The 20,416-nt window shown below is 46.3% G+C and overlaps 1 protein-coding gene across 1 annotated transcript in view; it reads left to right on the forward strand.

Annotated features, from left to right (window-relative positions):
• The window catches only part of LOC109912342 (polyunsaturated fatty acid 5-lipoxygenase-like), a 37,732-nt gene that overhangs the window by 2,336 nt on the left and 14,980 nt on the right, over positions 1-20,416 (forward strand). Inside the window, 5 exon segments of the mRNA XM_048620037.1 lie at positions 5,152-5,369; positions 7,465-7,618; positions 11,184-11,262; positions 14,715-14,821; positions 19,218-19,387. Of these exon segments, the coding sequence (XP_048475994.1) occupies positions 5,152-5,369; positions 7,465-7,618; positions 11,184-11,262; positions 14,715-14,821; positions 19,218-19,387 (728 nt within the window).

A 20,416-nucleotide genomic window follows, 5' to 3' on the forward strand; every position in this document is an offset into this window, starting at 1 on the left:
GGCTGGAAAGGAGCGGGATGGGCAGCAGGCTGGAGGCCCAGAGAGGAACAGGATGGTCAGTGGGCTGGAGGCCAGAAAGGAGTGGGATGGGCAGCAGGCTGGAGGCCCAGAGTGGAGTGGGATGGCCAGCGGGCTGGAGGCCGGAAAGGAGCGGGATGGCCAGCGGGCTGGAGGCCAGAGATGGTGCCATGTGGGACCACATTGTAAACTTTTCACTTTACTCTTGTATTTATGTTCTTGCGTACATGTGACAATAAACCTAATTCTAAGATTGTGTGAGTATTTGTGTGTGTGTGTGTGTGTGTGTGTGTGTGAGAGAGAGAGAGTGCGTGTGTGTCTATGTGAGAGTGCGTGTGTGTGTGAGTGTGTGCATGGAGATTGTGTACATGTATATGTGAGAGTGCATGAGTGTGTGTGTGTGTATATGAGTGCGTGAGTGAGTGTGTGTGTGCATGCGTTTGTGAGTGCGTGAGTGTGTGCGTGTGCGCATGTGTATGTGTGTGTGAGATTATGTGTGTGTGTATGTGTGTGAGTATCTGTGAGCCTGTGTGTGTGAGTGTATGTGTGAGAATGCAAATGTCAGTATGTGTGTGAGAGTGCATGTGTGTGAGTGCATGTGCATATGTGTGTGTGTGAGTGCGTGTGCATGTGTGTCTATGTGAGTGTGTGTGTATGTGTGTGCGTGTGTGTGTGTGTATGCATGTGCGTGTGTGTGTATGCATGTGCATATGCAGAGTGCCTCTGTCTGCAGTAGTCCTCCATCACTGGGGTGATGGAATCCACCAACATGTTCTCAGGGCATTTAGGGTCAGGCAACAAATGCTGACCTAGACAGTGACACCCTTTGCCTTTTGGTAAAAACAGAACTTGAAATTCTTCCCGTTAAATTCAAACACATCTCAGACTTTGGCAAGTCAATATTTCGGGTCAGGACCTTTCATCAGTCCTGTATCGACTCTGACTTCCAGTACCTACACTTCTTGCTATGCCACAGACTTTGGCAAATGGGGTTAAGAAGAATCCAAACAGATTTTATAAATACATTAAGGAAAAAAGAGTAACCAGGGTGGGAATAGGGCCCTTTTGAGACAAGCAAGGCTGCCAATATATGGATAACAAGGTGTAGAGCTGATTGAATACAACAGGCCAGGCAGCATCAGAGGAGCAGGAAAGCTGACGTTTCGGGTCTGGACCCTTCTTCAGAAATGGGGAGGAGAAGGGGACTCTGGAATAAATAGAGAGATGGGGGGAGGCACTGATGAAAGGTGGATAAAGGAGCCGGTGGGGTGAAGAAAGAAGGACAGGTCAAGGAGGCGGGGATGGGGTGGGCTGGTTTTCAGATGAGGTCGGGGATGGGGATGGGGGTTGTTCAGTGAGGTGGGAGGAGCAGATAGGTGGGAGAAGAGACGGACAGGTCAAGGAGGCAGGGACGAGCTGGGCTAGTTTTGGGATGAGGTCGGGGTTGGGGAGATTTTGAAGCTTGTGAAGTCCACATTGACACCATTGGGCTGCAGGGTTCCCAAGCGAAATATGAGATGCTGTTCCTATAGCCTTCGGGTGGCATTGTTGTGGCACTGGAGGAGGCCCAGGATGGACATGTCATCCAAGGAGTGGAGGGGGAGTTGAAGTGGTTCGCGACTGGGAGGTGCAGTCATTTGTCACGAACCGAGCGTAGGTGTTCCACAAAGCGATCTCCGAGCCTCCGCTTGGTCTCCCCGATGTAGAGGAGGCCATATCAAGAACAGCGGATACAATATACCACATTAGCAGATGTGCAGGTGAACATCTGTTTAATGTGGAAGGTTTTCTTGGGGCCTGGGATGGAGGTGAAGGGGGAGGTGTAGGGGCAGGGAAAAGTGCCGGGTGTGGTGGGGCTAGTGGGGAGTGTGGAGAGGACGAGGGAGGCACAGAAAGAGTGGTCCCTCCAGAAGGCAGACAAGGGTGGGGAGGGAAAAATGTCCTTGGTAGTGGGGTCAGATTGCAGGTGGTGGAAGTGACGGAGGATGATGCGTTGAATCCAGAGGTTGGTGGGGTGGTACATGAGGACGAGGGAGATTCTGTCTTTGTTGTTGCAGGGAGGGGGTGTGAGGGATGAGTTGCGGGAAACGCAAGAGATGCAGTCGAGGGCGTTTTCGACCACTGTGGAGGGGAAATTGCGGTCCTTGAAAACGAGGACATCTGGATGTCTGCGAGTGGAATGCTTCATCTCGGGAGCAGATGCGGCGGAGACGAAGGAATTGGGAATAGGGGATGACATTCTTGCAGGAAGGTGGGTGATAGGAGGTGTATTCTAGGTAGCTGTGGGAGTCGTAGGTTTGAAATAGATATCGGTTTCCAGGTGGTTGCCAGAGATGGAAACAGAGAGGTCCAGGAAGGAGAGAGAGGTATTGGAGATGGTCCAGGTGAACTTAAGGTTGGGGTGGAAGGTGTTAGTGAAATGGATGAACTGTTCGAGCTTCTCGTGGGAGCATGAGGCAGCGCCGATACAGTTATCAATGTAATGGAGGAAGAGGTGGGGGATGGGGCCAGTGTAGCTACAGAAGAGGGACTGTTCCATGTATGCTACAAAGAGGCAGGCATAGCTTGGGCCCATGCGGGTACCCATGGCCACTCCCTTTATCTGTAGGAAGTGGGAGGAGTTGAAGGAGAAGTTGTGAAGGGTGAAGACAAGTTCGGCTAAGCGAATAAGGGTGTTGGTGGAGAGGGACTGGTCAGGCCTGTGGGAGAGGAAGAAGTGGAGGGCCTTCAGGCCATCTGCATGGGGAATGTAAGTATATAGGGACTGGACGTCCATGGTGAAGATGAGGTGTTGAGGACCAGGGAATCGGAAGTTTTGGAGGAGGTGGAGGGCATGGGTGGTGTCACGGACATAGGTGGGGAGTTCATGGACCAGGGGGGAGAAACTGGAATCAAGATAAATGGAGATAAGATCGGTAGGGCAGGAGCAGGCAGAGACAATGGGTCGATCCAGGGCAGTCGGGTTTGTGGATTTTGGGAATCCAGCTCAGCTCATCCCCGCCTCCTTGACCTGTCCGTTTGTCCTCCCACCTATCCGTTCCTCCCAACTCACTGATCAACCCCCACACCCACCTCCTACCTACCGGCCTCATCCCCACCTCCCTGACCTGTCCATTTTCCCCAGTTGACCAACCCCCATCCCAACTCCCGACCTACCCTCACCTTTACTGGCTCCATCCCCATCTCCCTGATCTGTCCATCTTCTCTCCGCCTATGTGCTCCTTTATCCACTTTCCATCAGCGCCTCCCCCCTCTTTCTATTTATTCCAGAGTCCCCTTCCCCTCCCCCATTTCTGAAGAAGGGTCCAGACCTGAAACGTCAGCTTTCCCACTCCTCTGATGCTGCTTGGCCTGCTGTGTTCATCCAGCTCTACACCTTGTTATCTCAGATTCTCCAGCATCAACAGTTCCTACTATCGCTGAGCCAATATATGGAACTGCTGATGATAAGGGAGATACTAAATGAGTATTTTGCATCAGTGTTTACTGTGGTGAAGGATATGGAAGATATACAATGTGGGCAAATAAATAATGAGATCTTGAAAAAATGTCAATATCACAGAGGAGGAGATGCTGGATGGCTTAAAATGCGTAAAGGTGGATAAATCCCTGGGGACTAATCGGGTGTACCCTAGAACTCTGTGGGAAACTAGGGAAGTGATTGCTGGGCCCCTTTGCTGAGAAATTTGTATCATCGATAGCCACAGGTGAGGACCCAGAAAACTGGAGGTTGGCTAACATGGTGCCACTATTTAAGATGTTAAGGAAAAGCCAGGGAACTACAGACCAGTGAGCCTGACATCAGTATTGGGCAAGTTGTTGGAGAGAATCCTGAGGGACAGGATTTATATGTATTTGAAAAGGCAAGGACTGATTAGGAATTGTCAACACAGCTTTGTGCATGGGAAATTGTGTCTCACTAGCTTGACTGAGTTTTTTGAAGAAGTAACAAACAGGATTAATGAGGGCAGAGCGGTGGACATGATCTAAATAGACTTCAGTAAGGTGTTTAACAAGGTTCCTCATGATAGACTGGTTAGCAAGCTAAGATCAAATGGAATACAGGGAGAACTAGCCATTTAGATACAAAACTGGCTCAAAGGTAGAAGACAGAGGTGGTGGTGGAGGGTTGCTTTTCAGACTGAAGACCTGTGACCAGCAGTGTGCCACAAGGTTCGGTGCTATATGAACATAGGAGGTATGGTTAGCAAGTTTGCAGATGACACCAAAACTGGAGATGTACTGGACAGCGAAGAAGGTTACCTCACAGTACAATGGGATCTTGATCACGTGGGCCAATGGGCCATGGAGTGGCTGATGGAGTTTAATTTAGATAAATGTGAGGTGTTGACATTTTGGAAAGGCAAATAAGGGCAGGACTTATACAATTAATGTTAAGGTCCTGGGGAGTGTTGCTGAACAAAGAGATCTTGGAGTGCAGGTTCACAGTTCCTTAAAAGTGAAGACGCAGGTAGACATGATAGTGAAGAACATGTTTGGTACGCTTGCCTTTATTGGACAGTGCATTGAATATAGGAACTGGGAGGCCATGTTGTGACTGTACAGGACATTGGTTAGGCCACTTTTGGAACTGTGTTCAGTTTTTGTCTCCCTGCTATAGGAAGGTTGTTGTGAAACTTGATAGGGTTCAGAAAAGATTTATAAGGATGTTTCTGGGGTTTGAGGGCTTGAGCTATAGGGAGAAGCTGAATAGGCTGGGGTTATATTCCCTACAGCTTCAGAGACTGAGGGGTGACCTTATAAATGTTTATAAAATCATGAGGGGCATGGAGAGGGTAAATAGACAAGGTCATTTGCCCAGAGTGGGGGAGTCCAAAACTAGAGGGCGTAGATTTAAGGTGGGAGGGGAAAGATTTAAAAGGGACCTAAGGAGCAACTTTTTCACACAGAGGGTGGTGTGTGTATGGAATGAGCTGCCAGAGGAAATGGTGGAGGCTGGTACAATTACAACATTTAAAAGGCATCTGGACGGGTATACAAATAAGAAAGATTATGAGGGATATGGGCCAAAGGCTGGCAAGTAGGACTAGATTTATCTAGGATATCTGGTCAGCATGGATGAGTTGGACTGTTTCTGTGCTGTACAACTCTATGACTCTGTGACTTTACGAGGTGTGCAGACGTCCAGACTCTCAGTTTACCGGCCGCCCAGCACTGTCACCTGCGACCTAACGGTGGAAATGGTCACATACAAAGTCACATTCAGGACCAGGACAATGGAATACGCGGGAACAAACAGATCTGTTTGCTGCATGCTGATCGGAGAGTGCGGAGAAAGCCAGAAAACAATTACAGGCAATTGGCTGCAAGCAGACTTGGAGCGAGGAGCTGTAAGTAGGTTGTGCAGCTCAAAACCTGAATGCAAAGCATCCATTCAGCCTGTGGGCAGTGGAGCTGATTCCTCAGAAAGGGGTGCAGCTCAAAACTTGCACACAATGCATCTATTCAGCCCCCGGGGGCAGTGGAGCTGATTCATCAGAAAATGGAAGAATATAGTAATCTTGAAATTAACCCAGAAGCTCCTGGAAATAGGCAGTGAATCTTATGACAGCCAGAAAAGATAGGGGACAGCTAGACCTTCCAACTTAGCAGGAGGCTGAATGGCTAATCTCCATGAAACTGGATCCACACAAAGTGGGCAGAGAGGTGGGTGAGGGCAGATCGTCCATGATGCCCAAGCCTCATTGTGGAAGGGAGGTTTCATTTGTCATTTCGCATGTCAGGGTTCAAATCCTTCCCTGCTCTCAACATCTCCCCCGCTCCATCCTCTCCCCTACCTCTGTTCTCTCCTCTGGTCCAACAATCCCCGCACTCCAATTCCAGCCGCTTCCCACCCCTGATTTTTTTTTGAGTGTCCTGGGGTTCTAAGCTCTGGAATTCCCTCCCTGAAAAGCTTCATGCCAATCTCTTTCTCTCACCTCCCCACTGCCCCGAGTCATCTTTGAACGTGTTTGTGGATCAGCCAGCCTCAGACACAGCGCAGGTGTCACTGTTCATCATTTACTTCCCTGTGAAGCACCTTTTGGGACCTTTCACCACATGAAGGTGCCAGAACATTGCAGGTTGCTTTTGTTGCTGGACTATTTGATAATGGAAGGTATCGTGGCCCAGTCTTGTTCAATACTAGCGTGAACGGTTTTCACCGTTTCCTTGCCAATCCATGGCAGAAAGCCTAATAATACATGTTTTCATAAGTCAACCCCTTCATCCCATAATTCAGATTGGTGAACCTCTTATGAACTGCCTCCATTGCCAACATACCTTTCTTGGCAGTGACCAAGGATGGGAAGCGAGGGTCTAATAGTATTATTGCTGGACTCTTAATCTCATGACCCAGGTAATGTTCTGGGGACCAAGGTTCAAATCCTGCCGTGGCAGATGGTGGAATTTGAATTAAAAAAATACCTGGAATCGAGAATCTAATAACAACCATGAATTGATCATTGGAAAAACCCATCTGGTTCACTCATGTCCTTTGGGGAAGGAAGCTGCCATCATTCCCTGGTCTGGTCTACACGTGACTCCAGACCCACAGCAATGGGGCCAACTTTTAACTGCGATCTGGGTAATTAGGGATGGGCAATAGATGTTGGGCCCAGCTCGTGATGCATTCATCCCGTGAATCAAGTTTAAAACTGTACACAGTACTCTAGATGCACACTCAGTGGTATCCCTATAGATTCAATACAGAATCCCTAGAGTGTGGACGGAGGCCATTCAGCCTATCGAGTGTGCACCAACCCTCCGAGTAGCATCCCATCCAGACCAAGACCCCATTCTTTCCCCATAACCCCACATTTACAGTGGCTAATCCAGCCTGCACAAAAAAAACACACCCAAAATCTTAATCTCCATTTGTATCTGTTGTCATACTTAGCAAAGCTCATTTCAAATAGTCAAATTTAACCCCGGGAGACAAACCACATAAATCTGGTACACTAATAAACATATTCAACTAACATGTAATATGATCAGGAAGATTTCAAGCAATTTAGGATACACTTGTATCAAGACTTCCCTATTTTAAAACTTCAACTTCTGAGCTAGAGAAAGTAAAATTCGATTTGCCTTCTTCTTTGCTTGCTGCTCAGTGATGGTGACTGTGACAACTACCACTGAAGTTAAAAACCCGACTGGTTCACTGCTGTCCTTTAGTGAGGGAAATCTACCCAGGCTGGCCTACGTGTGACTCCAGACTCACAACAATGTGCTTGACTCTTAATTGCCCTCTGCAATGGCCCAGCGAGACCCTCAGTTCAAGAGGTGATGGGGAAAGGGCAATAAATACCAGGCTTGCCCAGCGATGCCACATCTCACAACATAATTGTTGAGCAAATTAATCCACCCTGCTTTGATTTCCAGGTGGATGAGTATGAAATCAGCAGTGACCAGGACCTTGGGACCATTTGATTTGTGGATTTGGAGGTGACCCAGTTCCTGCTGGCGGATTATTTGTCACTGGGACAAGATTACTGGTTCTGCTGCTCTGTGACGGTGGTGACCCCCTCGGGAGACACTTTGGATTTCCCCTGCTACAAGTGGCTGGACAAGTGCACCGTCCGTCTGCGGGAAGGGACAGGTGAGATAGAATCATAGAATCCCAACAGTGTAGATAGATGCCATTCGACTCATTGAGTCTGCACCAACCCTCCAAAGAGCATCCCACCCAGCCTCAGCCCCCAACGCATCCTCGTAACCCTGCATTTACCCTGGCTAATCCACCTAGCCTGCATAAAAAAATACCAAAAAACCTTAATCTCCATTTGTATCAGCTGTCATACTAATCAAAAATCATTTAAAATAGTCAAATTTAACTTCGGGAGACAAACTACATAAATCTGGTACACTAATAGACTTACTGAACTAATACTTAATTTGATCAGGAAGATTTCTAGCAATTTAGGATACATGGAAGAAACCCACATTGCATTACACATTTATGGAAGAGACTGGTATTAATATTTCAAACGCACCTTTGGTTTCTTCAATTTGCGTGGTAGCTGTCACCAGGTGTACGATCAATCAGCATTTGCATGGCCTGATGAATGGTGCACATGGCACTACAGGGCAATTTAGCATGGCCAATCCACCCAACCTGCACATAGAGTCATAGAGTCATACAGAGCGAGAGACTTTTTCCTAGGGTGGAGGTAGCTATTTTGAGGGGGCATAGTTTTAAAGTGACTGGAGGTAGATATAGGGGAGACGCCAGAGGCAGGTTCTTTACTCAGAGAGTGGTCGGGGCGTGGAATGCATTGCCGGAGAGGGTAGTGGAGTCGGCCTCATGAGGGGCATTTAAGCGGCTATTATATAGGCAAATGGATGATAGAGTAAGGTAGGGGTGGAGGTTAGATAGACCTTAGGATTAGGGTAAAAGTTCAGCACAACATTGTGGGCCGAAGGGCCTGTATTGTGCTGTACTGTTCTATGTTCTATGTTCAATGTTTTATGTTCTAGCACAGAAACAGATCCTTTGGTCCAACCAGATCATGCAGAACATAATCCTAAACTAAACTAGTCCCACCTGCATGCTGCTGGCCCATGTCCCTCCAAACCTTTCCTATTTATGTACTTATCCAAATATCTTTTAAATGTTGTAACTGTACCCACATCAAGCACTTCCTCAGGAAGTTCATTCCATACGCGAGCTATCCTCTGTGTAAAAAATTTGCTCCTCATGTTTTTTTTAAATCTTTCTCCTCTCGCCTTAAAAATGTGCCCCAGTCTTGAAATCCCCCACCCTAGGAAAAAGACAACTACCATTAACTCCATCTATATCGCTCATTATTTTATAAACTTCCGTAAGGTCGCCTCTCAACCTCCTCCGTTTCAGCGAGAAAAGTCCCTGCCTATCCAGCCTTTCTTTATACCTCAAACCTTCCATACCCATCAATATCCTTGTAAATCTTTTCTGAACTCTCTCCAGCTTAATAATATCCTTCCTATAACAGGCCAACCAGAACTGGACAAAGTATTCTAGAAGAGGCCTCACAAAATCCCACACAACCTCAACATGACATCCCAACTGCTATACTCAAAGGACTGAGCAATGAAGGGAAGCGTGCCTTTTTACCACCCTCTCTACATGTGACACAAACTTCAAAGAATTAAATACCTGGACGCCAGATCCTTCTGTTCTACAACACTACCAAAGGCCCTACCATTAATTATATAAGCCCTACCCTTGTTTGTTCTACCAAAATGCAATAGCTCGCATTTATCCAGGTTGAACTTATCCAGATCCCTTTGTAATCTTAGAAAACCTTCTTCACTGTCTACTATGCCACCAATTTTGCTATTGCCCACAAACTTACTAACCATGCCTTCTATATTGTCATATCAATCATTTATTTAAATGACAAACAAAAGAGGACCCAGAACCAATCCCTGTGGAACACCACTGGTGACAAAAACAACCCTCCACCACCACCACCGCCACCACCACTCTCTGTCTCTCGCTGGAGCAAACCCACACAGATACAGGAAGAACATGCAAACTCCACACAGTCACTCAAAGCTGGGATTGAACCTGGGACCCAAGCACAGTGAAGTAGCAGTGCTAATGACTGAGCCATCCTTAGCCCCTAGGCTGGAGCTGGATGATATAGCCTGAGGGAAGAAGGTGGTGGTGGGGTAGGTGTTTAATCAAACCGAAGTATCTAAATAGCTTTCAGACACACCCTCAACAACCACATGTGCTCAGACAGGAGCTCAGCAGCCAAAAGGGCAGTTATTGTTGGAGGAAATACTGCAGCTCGAGGACTCACTTCCCCTCACTCCTCCAGGACTCGAACACCCCTCGCGCTGCTCCAGAACTCACTCCCCTCGCGCTGCTCCAGAACTCACTCCCCTCGCGCTGCTCCAGAACTCACTCCCCTCACGCTGCTCCAGGACTCATTTGCCCTCGCATGCTTTAGGACTCATTCCCCCTCACGCTGCTCCAGGAGTCACGACCCCTCGCGCTGCTCCGGGACTCACCTCCCCTCGCGCTGCTCCAGGACTTGTTTCCCTCGTGTTGCTCTGGGACTTGTTTCCCCTCATGTTGCTCTGGGGCTCGTTGCCCCTTGTGTTGCTCTGGGTCTCATTTCCCCTCGTGTTTCTCTGGGATTTGTTTCTCCTCTCGCTTCTCTGGGACTCGCTCCCCTTGCACTGTTCAGGGTCTGCTTCCCTGCACATCGTTTCAGGACTGCTAAAAAGAGAGAAAAAATTTTTAAAAAGAGCAGAGAAGCTCTAGTGGAGCATCCTACTCTGCCGCCATCTGACTGGAAACATAAAAGTTTGTACACACGTATGAACAGATTCAAGAACAGTTTCTTTTAGATACAGTTATGGAGTCACAGTGTCATACGGCATGGAAACAGACACTTCAGTCCAACCAGTCCATGCCAACCATGTTCCTAATCAAAACTAGTCCCAACTTTGTGTGAAGAGTTGCTTCCTGAATTCTCTCCTGAGTTGTCTGCCTCTTTAACTTCAGCATTGAGCTGCACCCTCACTGCAAGTAAGGACATACCAGCCAAGAATGCCACTGAAACAAAAACATAAATTGTTGGAAAACCTCAGCAGGCCTGGCAACATCCGTGGAAAGAAATCAGAGTTAACGTTTTGAGTCCAGTGACCCTTCTTCAGAACTGAATGCCACTGTCTCAGCTTCTGTTTTAAAAGTTTCTGGCCTTGAATTGTTTCATTTATGCTGTCATCTCAAAGCTCTACAAATTGTTCCACAAGGTGCTCATTCTGGTGACAGACTGAAATGTTAGACCTGGGCCTGTGTTTGGCCTCAGGATCTCTTATCTGCTGCAGTTGCACACTCCCTGTTCCTCCACACACTTCACTCGAATTACGCAGTATTTTAATTGTGATTCTTTTCTTTTTTTTCCCTCAGGATTAAAAGGATCAAAGGGTGTGGGGGAGAAAGCAGGAACAGGGGACTGAGTTGAATTATCAGCTGTGATCATATTGAATGGCAAAGCATGCTCGAGGGGCCGAATGGTCTACTCCTGCTCCTATTTTCTGCTTCCATTCAATTTTACCTTGTATCTTGCTGCTGGCTGTTCATTATTCTATAGATGTGCACACATTTGCTCTCCATGTTAAATTCCATCCTGTAACTCTAATTCTCTATTCTGAATGCTGCTTTACAGCAAAGCGAGTCTGTGATGACCGGTTGCCTATATTTAAGTCCCACCGTCAGGACGAACTGCTGGAGAGGCAGAGGCTGTACAGATAACTTCCAGAGACTTTAGATTCATTCATGGGGACACTCAGAATGCACAGCAACTGGTGATGAGCTTAGAGTCATACAGCACAAATCAAGCCCTTCGGCCCAACATGTCCCCGCTGATTAGATATCCTAAATTAATTTAGTCCCATTTGCCTGCATTTGGCCCATGTCTATCTAAACCTTTCCTATCCATATGCCTGTCCAAATGTCTTTTAAATGTTGTAATTGTACTCATGTCTACTTGTTCCTCTGACAGCTCATTCTATATACACGCCACCCTTTGTGTGAAAATGTTGCCCCTCAGGTCCCTTTTAAATCTTTCCCCTCTCACCTTAAACCTATACCCTCTAGTTTTGAACCCCCTCAACCTGGGGAAAAGACCTTGTCTATTCACCCTATCCATGCCCTTCATGATTTTAAAAACTTTCATAAGATCACCCCTCAGCCTCTGACGCTCCAGTGAAAAACCCAACCTATCCAGCCTCCCCTTATAACTCAAACCCTAATCTTGGTAATATCCTTGTCAATCTTTTTGCACCCTTTCCCGTTTAATAAAATCCTTCCTGTAGCAGGGCGACCAGAATCTTTCTGCTCCAAGGGTCTCAGGGATAAAGCTGTGGCATGAGAATATCCAAGGGGACTGTCCTTTTAAGCATGTAACAGGTGTCTAAAGATGAGGGCTGGACATATGCAGTTACACTTCTTTGTAGACCAGATGGTTAAGAAGGCGTTTAGCGCGCTTGCCTTCATTGCTCAGACCTTTGAGTGTAGGAATTGGGATGTCATGTGGGCTTGTACAGGACGATGGTGAGGCCTCTTCTCGAGTACTCTGTCCAGTCCTGGCCACCCAGTTGTGGAAAAGGATATTATTAAGCTTGAGAGGGTTCAGAAGAGATTTACCAGGGTGTTACCAGGAATGGAGGGTTGGAGGTATAAGGAGAGGCTGGATAGGCTGGGACTTTTTGTTCACTGAAGCATCAGAGGCCGAGGGGTGACTTTATACAAGTTTATAAAATCATGAGGGGCATGGATAGGATAAATACCGAAGGTCTTTTTCCTAAGGTAGGGGAGTCCAACACTATGGGGCATATTTTTAAGGTGAGAGGAGAAAGATTTAAAAGGAACCTGAGGGGTGACAGTTTTCACACAGAGTGTGGTTCTTGTGTGGGAATAACTGTCAGAGGAATTCGTTGATGCAGGTACAGTTACAACGTTTAAAAGACATTTGGATAGGTACATAAATGGGAAAGGTTTACGACGATTTTGGCCAAACGCAGACAAGTGGTCGGCATGGACAACTTGTGCTATACGACTGCAGCAAGTTTGGATCGGATGTGAAGAACAAATGTTTCATCCAGAGGATAGTGGAAATCTGGAGCACACTGCCTGTAAGAGTAGTGGAGGCAGAAACCTTCATAACATTTAAGAAGACATTTAGCACACTTGCCTTTATTGCTCAGACCAATGAATAAAGGAGTTGGGACGTCATGTTGAGGGTGGACAGACGTTGGTGAGGCCTATTCTGGAGTACTGTGCTGAGTTCTGGTTGCCTGGTCATAGAAGGGATATTATTAAGCTGGAGAGGGTTCAGAAGAGATTTACCAGATGTTGTCCAGATTGTAAGATTTAACTTATAAAGAAAGGCTATAGGCTGAGACATTTTTCACTGGAGCATAGGAGGTTGAGGGGTGACCTTATAAAGTTTCATAAAATCATGAGGAGTATAAATAAGGCGAATGGTAGTTGTGTTTTCCCTAGGATGGGGGATTTCAAGACAAGGGGGCATATTTTTACGGTGAGAGGAGAAAGATTTAAAAAAGACATGAGGGGCAACTATTTTACACAGAAGGTGGTGAGGAATTAACTTCCTGAGGAAGTGGTGGATGTGCATACAACTACAACATTTAAAAGACATTGCGATCAGTACATGAATAGTAAGGGTTTGGAGAGATATGGGCCAAGTGCAGGCAGGTGCGACTAGTTTAGTTTAGGATTATGGCTGGTATGGACTGGTTGGACCGAAGAGTCTGTTTCCATGCTGTATGAGTCTATGACTATGAATATTTAAATGTGCACTTGCCATGTAAATGCACATAAGGCTATGGGCCAAGAGCTGGAGAATAGTTCTACAGTTGTTTTTGACTGGCGCAGCCTCAATGGGCTGAAGGGCCTTTTCTGTGCTCCATGGCTCTATGAGTATGACTGAACATTAACCTCTGGATTACTAGTCTAGCCATATTTCCACTATGCCATCATTGTGCCATAGGTGTTGCTCTTCAATTTTAAACCTTCATGGCTACAACAACAACAGATTGAACAACTCAATCCCCGACTTTCCCTGTGGCTTAACAGTACTCTCTTCCTGTTCTAGGTGGAAGTCATGGGCCCCCAACATGCATTAACGCTGAGACAGTGGATGACCTGCCCCTGGACATGGGGTCCACTTGTGAGAAAGAGCGCAACTTCCAATTCTCATTGGCAGCAGCATAGGTATCACCTTGAATCCCTGAGAATGAACACCTGTCCATCTCAGATTGATAACAGCATTTGCTATTGGCACAAGACAAGTTCGAACTTCTAGCAAAATCCCTACCTCTTCTATAAAAGATCCACAATCATTTTTTGACCCCCAAGGCTGAGAGTGTAACTGGTCTAATAATGTCTAACCCAGCTATGGAATCGAGGTCCTGGCATTTCCTGTAGTCAGTGGACATCATTTGGTTTCTCAGCATCTCAATCCCAAATGTTCTAATAGCTGCATAAACAACTACTTTAAGACAATCAATTGAGCTTAAAATAATCAGGTTTATGAACCAGCTAATTTGTGCTTGCTGAAGTAAACATAAAGATCTGCACTAAAGGAATATGTTCGAGCCTCGCACTGCTTTTAAATTAGCCAGGAGCTTGGGCAGTCTGTAGTTCCCCGATGATTCCTCCATGGCAACACCTCGACTAACCAGAGTAGATTTGCCAACCAAACAGCATCCTTTTCTCCTATAGTGCGATCGTTAGAAATTTGGCATTCTTGTATTTTGTCCTGACAAGCATGAGACGAGAAACCGAAGTCCCACATCTCTCTTTTCAGCAATGTTCTGAGCTCAGGGTCAGCACATATAGTCAGAGGATTGGCTCACTATCTAATGAGTGAGAGAGGCCACAACCTTGGGTTGGCACAATGGCTCAGTGATTAGCACTGTTGCCTCACAGTACCAGGAACCTCAGTTGAATTCCAGCCTCAACGACTGTGGAGTTTGCACATTCTCCCAATGTCTGCATGACTTTCATCCAGGTGCTCTGGTTTCCTCCCACAGTCCAAAGATGTGCAGGTTAGGTGGATTAGCCAAGGGAAATGCAGGATTACAGGAATTAGTCTGGGTGGGATGCTCTTCCACACTGTAGGGATTCTTTGATTCTTTGTCTAATGGCCCCTGGTTTCTATGTGTTTATTTAGTTTTGGATTCCTGCATTTGAAGAAGTTTATGAATATGTTTGGAGGAGAATGGACCACTGTCGAGGACTTTGACAAAATCTTCTGGAAAGTGAACAGCTCCATTGCAGGTACTGGTCAAAAATTTGGAAAGGGATGATTAGGATCCTAACCAAATGCAGCACCACAATAATAAAAACACTGCACTAATTGAAAGAAAACAAAGGACTGGGGATGCTAGAAATCAGAAACAAAAACAGAAATTACTGGGAAAATTCATCAGGTTTAGCAGCATCCGTAGAGAGAAAACAGATTTAATGTTTGTTTCTCCACAGATGCTGCCAGACCTGCTGAGTTTCCCCAGCAATTTGTTTCTGTCATTATATCTAGCACACTGAAAGAACACACAAGGAGGAAGAAACTTGCATTCGCATACCGCCCTGTTGGCTTGTGACATCCCAAAGTTCTTTATGGCTATTGAAGGACTTTGAAAGGTCTTTGTGCAGTAGCCAACATGTACACAGCAAGCTCCCATATAGAACAATGTGAGAACAATATGATAATTCTTTTGTTTCATGGTATGGCATGGGGGAAGGTATGTTTGACCAGGATGCCAGGGAGTATCCCCTCACTCCTCTTGAAGGAATGGTCCTTCTACCTTCAGCTTGAGAGGGTGGACAGGGCCTGAGTTTAACAGTCGAGAGATTCCAACTTCAAATCCCAGTCACTCCACCTCCGCCACTTGTCTCTGTTGCTCTCCTAGGGAGCAGGTTGGAAACACTCTTCCATGATCCTGCCCAGTAGTGGGTGCATCCCTGGTGAGGTCTGCTGGCACTTCCCAAGCCCTATTTGGTCCCTGCCTGGACTGTGACTGCTCATTCCTTCTAGCCACCCCGGCACATGAGAATGGAGACTGGAGAAAGTGGGTAAGATGACCTGGGCCGAAGCGGGCCTTGACCCTCCAGACGTGCTCTTCATTCTTTGCAAAGATCCACACAAGTGAACCTGAGGCTCAAACGGAGAGAGAAGAACCCTTATTACAACATCCCATCCCCTCAAACTGTCAAATGCACAGAAGGAAGCCACTTTGCTCAGCTGGCTCTGTACAGTAATCCAGTCAGTCCCATTCCCACCTCCCCACCACTACCACCCACCACCCACTCCCCACCCTCCCCCAACTCTATCCTTGTGGCCTTGCAAGTTTATTTCTCTCAAGACCACATCCAATTTATGTTTGAATGATTCCGTTGTGGACCAGACCAAAGGGCCTCAAATTATATCAAGGAGATGGCCTAGATCCAAACTTTTATCTTATTTAAATGCAAGTGTAAGGTGCTATAATCTAGGTGTGATTCGATTGGTCAAGCTACTAGGCTTTAAGCAAAACACACTTCATTCTTACACCACAGTTAAAACACTAACAAAAAAAAAATTGGCGTAACTTGGCGGAAATACTTTACAGCATAATAGATTATTTAACTACTACTCATCAACTGTTCCAATATAGCAGCATCCCATAAACACACCCTTGGCAAAGGCAGATTCACTTGTGATCTCCTCCAGTCCAGGAGAAGGAACACTGACAGAATGAATCTAGCAGCAAGGAGAGAGAACTCGAGCTTTTTGCAGCAGCAGAGAGAGAGATTTATCCAGCAGCTTCAACTCCAAAAACCCCCAAGAGAAAGCAAAAACTAAAACGCTGGTTCGGTATGAGCCTGACTCCACCCACTCACGCTTCTTTTGTGTAATTTTAAAAAACGCAAAAGTTATTTACTCAGACACCTTGGTGCCTGATTTATAACACACGTCTTAAAGAAAAACAGGATAGAACAATTCCCTCTTAAAGGCACACCTCATCACATTCCTCACTTCCTCTCAGTACATAAAAGCATTTCTCCTTACACCCCCACCCAAATCCTCACCCCCGCTTCCAACATCTTTTGGAATCTGTGCCTCCCACCCTCCACTCTAGCCTTTGCACTACCAGCTAATGGAATAGCTGGACCCTGTTTGCCTTACTGAAATCTGTCACTATCTTACACCTCCATCAAATCTCCCCTCAATCTGTACGGTCCAACCAAACTATGTTACTAAAATCCTTCACCCCTGGACCTATGCTGGTAAATCTCCGCTGTATCATTTCAAGGAATCTAGAAAGACTGAATGGCCTGCCTTTACTCATATTTCCTATGCTTGCCAAAGGTACCCAATCCTAGAAATTTCTCATTCTTCATAATTTTCAATGTGCTTCTGAAATGGTATCATTCTTCATCAAATCTTCATCAAAGTCCTTACATTGCTGAAGGGTATATCTTGTCGAAGATTTTCATCTTACACTCATCAGGACAATTCGCAAGAAATAGCAAAACTAAAGGGAAAGCAAAATTTATACTTTGTGGGAAGAGAGTACTGTTGGTGCTCAAGGGCTCAGTTTGGTGGAAGACTGCAGCCACTAATGATGACTGGTAGTTAACCGCCAAGCTTTGTTTAAATTTTTAATTCAGGCAGGTTGACTCTGATGAGTGAAGGCAACATCCTGAGAAATAAAAAAGCGAGTAGCTGTCACTTATTTTGCTGATTTGGAACTGAGGCAGTGCAGATTTTTTTTTTGTCTGCCTGCAAATAACAGGGCCCTGGGTGACAACATACATAACTTCCAATACACACAAGTGTGCCACTCTGTAAACCCAACTTTCAATACCAAGGTCAGAGTCCACTAATTTCAAAGTTAATCACAGAATCATAGAGTAAAGGCCCTTCGGCCATTCAGTCTGCACAAAAACTATTCTAAATCCACATTAGTTCCATTTTCAGCACTTTTTTAATAGTCACTCATGGGGTATGGGTATTGCTGGCTGGGCCAGCATTTATTGCATGTCCCTAGTTGCCCTTGAGAAAGTGGTGGTGAGCTGCCTTCTTGATTCGCTGCAGTCCACATGTTGTGGATAAATCCATAATGCCCTGAGGGAGGGAGTTTCAGGATTTTGACCCAGCGACACTGAAGGAACAGCCGATATACTTTCAAGTCAAATGGTGAGTGGCTCAGAGGGGAGTTTGCAGAGGCTGGCATTTCCGTGTATCTGCTGCCCTAGATGGTACGTAGATAGGTCATGGGTTTGGAAGGTGCTGCCTAAGGATCTTTGGCAAATTTTTGCAGTGTATCTTGTAGACGGTATGCACTGATGCTACTGAGCATCAATGGTGGAGGGAGTGGATGCTTGTGGATGTGGCGCTAATCAAGCAGGGGCTGCTTTGACCTGGATAGTGTTGAGTTTCTTCAGTGTTCTTGGAGCTGCACCCATCCAGCAAGTGGGGAGTATTCCCTCACACTCCTGACTTGTGCCTTGTCGAAGATGGACAGGCTTTTGGGAGTCAGGAGGTGAATTACTCTCCGCAGTATAGCCTCTAACCTGCTCATGGAGCCGCTGTGTTTCTGTGGCAAGTCCAGTTGAGTTACTGGTCAATGGTAACCCCTGGAATGTTGATAGTGGGGGATTCAGTGATGGTAACGCCATTGAATGTCAAAGGGCAGTGGGTAGACTGTCTCTTATCAAAGATAGTCATAGCGTGGCATTTGTCTGGCACAAATGTTAGTCGCCACTTGTCAGCCCAAGCCCGGATATGGTCCGGATCTTGTTGCATTTGAACATGGACTGCTTCAGTATCTGATGAGTCACAAATGATGCTAAACATTAGGCAATCATTAGTGAACATGCCCACTTCTGACCTTATGATCATTGATGAAGTAGCTGAAGATAGAGTCATAGAGTCATAGACTCATACAGCGCAGAAACAGACCTTTTGGTCCAAATCGTCCATGTCGACCAGTTTTCCCAAACTAAACCAGTCCCATTTGCCTGCATTTGGACCACATCCCTCTAAACCTTTCCTATTTGTGTACCTGTCCAAATGTCTTTTAAATTTTGTAACTGCGCCTGCATCTACCACTTCATCTGGCAGTTCATTCCATATATGAACCACTCTCTGTGTGAAACAGTTGTCCCTCATGCCTATTTTAGCTCTTGCTCGTCTCACTTTAAAATTGTGCCATCTGGTTTTGACCTCCCCTACTCTAGGGAAAAAATCTTTTCTATTCAACTTATCTATGCCCTTCACAACTTTATAAACCTCTAAAAGGTTACCCCTCAACCTCCTATGCTATGATGGTTGGGCATAGGACACTACCCTGAGGAACTCTTGCAGAGATATCCTGGAGCTGAAATGACTGACCTCCAATAACCACCTTCATTCGTGCTGGCTATTACACAAATCAAGTGGCAAGTTTTCCCCCTGATACCCATTGATTCCAGTTTTGCTAGGGCTCCTTGATGCCACACTCAGTCAAACGCAGCCTTGATGTCAAGGGCTGTCACTCTCACCTCTGGAATTCAGCTCCTTTACCCATATTTGAACCAACGCTGTCATGTGATCCCTAGAGGAACCCAACTGTGCGTCAGTGAATAGGCTTTTGTTAGCTCCAAATGCTCATTTGTTTTCTGTTTCGTTTCCTTCCTCCCTCCACCTCAGTCTTCACCAGGGACCACTGGAAGGAAGACTGGTTTTTTGGATACCAGTTCCTGAACGGCTTCAACCCTGTCCTGATCCAGAGATGCACCAAACTCCCAGAAAACTTTTCCGTGACGGAAGCCATGGTCAAGACATCTCTGAGCCCCTCCACCCTGGAGCAGGAAATGAAGGTTCGTTTGTGACTTGACCTTTAGCCCCTTGTGGGTCAGAGTTTCAACGGAGGCACAGACAACCTGGGCAGGAGCTGTCCTCCAGCGCGGTTTACTGGCAAAGGCTCTGTCCCATCAGGGACAGCACACGGGGACAGGATAAACCAGAAAAACAAATGGAGTTGACGGAACTGGACCTGAACCTGACTTCCTGAAAATGGAGCTCAGAGCAGCAATGTTATTTCCACGTTTTATTGGATTTTTAGAAGGTTTTTCCTTCTACTTCTCCCCAACCCTGGGGAGGTGGGGTACACTTGGAGGTCACAATAGGTAATGGGAAAGTGAGACTTGGTATGAGGTAGAATATGGAGCAATAGAGTAGTCCCAGATCCTCCCTAAGTGGAAGATCTGGATGTCTGCAGCAACAGGAGATCCACACTGATGTTATCTGGTATGGAACAGCATAGATATGAAGGGAAGCTGGATAAGAATCATAGAATCCCTGTAGTGCAGAAAGAGGCCATTTGTCCTATTGACTCTGCAACTCAAGACAAGCATCCCACCCAGACCCCACATTTCCCATGGCAAACCCACCTAACTTACACACGCCTGGACACTAAGGGCAATTTAGAATGGCCAATCCATCTAACCTGTACATCTTTGGACTATGGAAGGAAACCTATGCAGACACAGAGAGAATGTGCAAACTCCACACAGACAGTCACCCAAGGGTGGAATTGAACCTGGTGCTGAGTCACCAGTGCTAACCAGTGGGCCACCATACCACCCAGTGCACTTGGGTTGTCTTCTTTAGGACAGAGAAGGTTGATGGGGGTAGTGGAACTGCTTGAGGTATATAAGATAATGAGGGTCATTGGACAGGATGCTTAGGAAACAACCATTGTCCCTAGTTGAAGGGCAAAATGAGGGGCAAAATTTTAAGGTGAGGTGATTTGAGGAAAAATGGTTGCTGGGAATCTGGAATTAGCTTGAAGGGGGGAGGGGTAGTTGAGGCAGGAAACCTCACGCCTTTACAAAGTATATGAAAGC

Source organism: Rhincodon typus, chromosome 45 (assembly GCF_021869965.1).
Source record: "Rhincodon typus isolate 14 chromosome 45, sRhiTyp1.1, whole genome shotgun sequence".
Taxonomy (NCBI): domain Eukaryota; kingdom Metazoa; phylum Chordata; class Chondrichthyes; order Orectolobiformes; family Rhincodontidae; genus Rhincodon; species Rhincodon typus.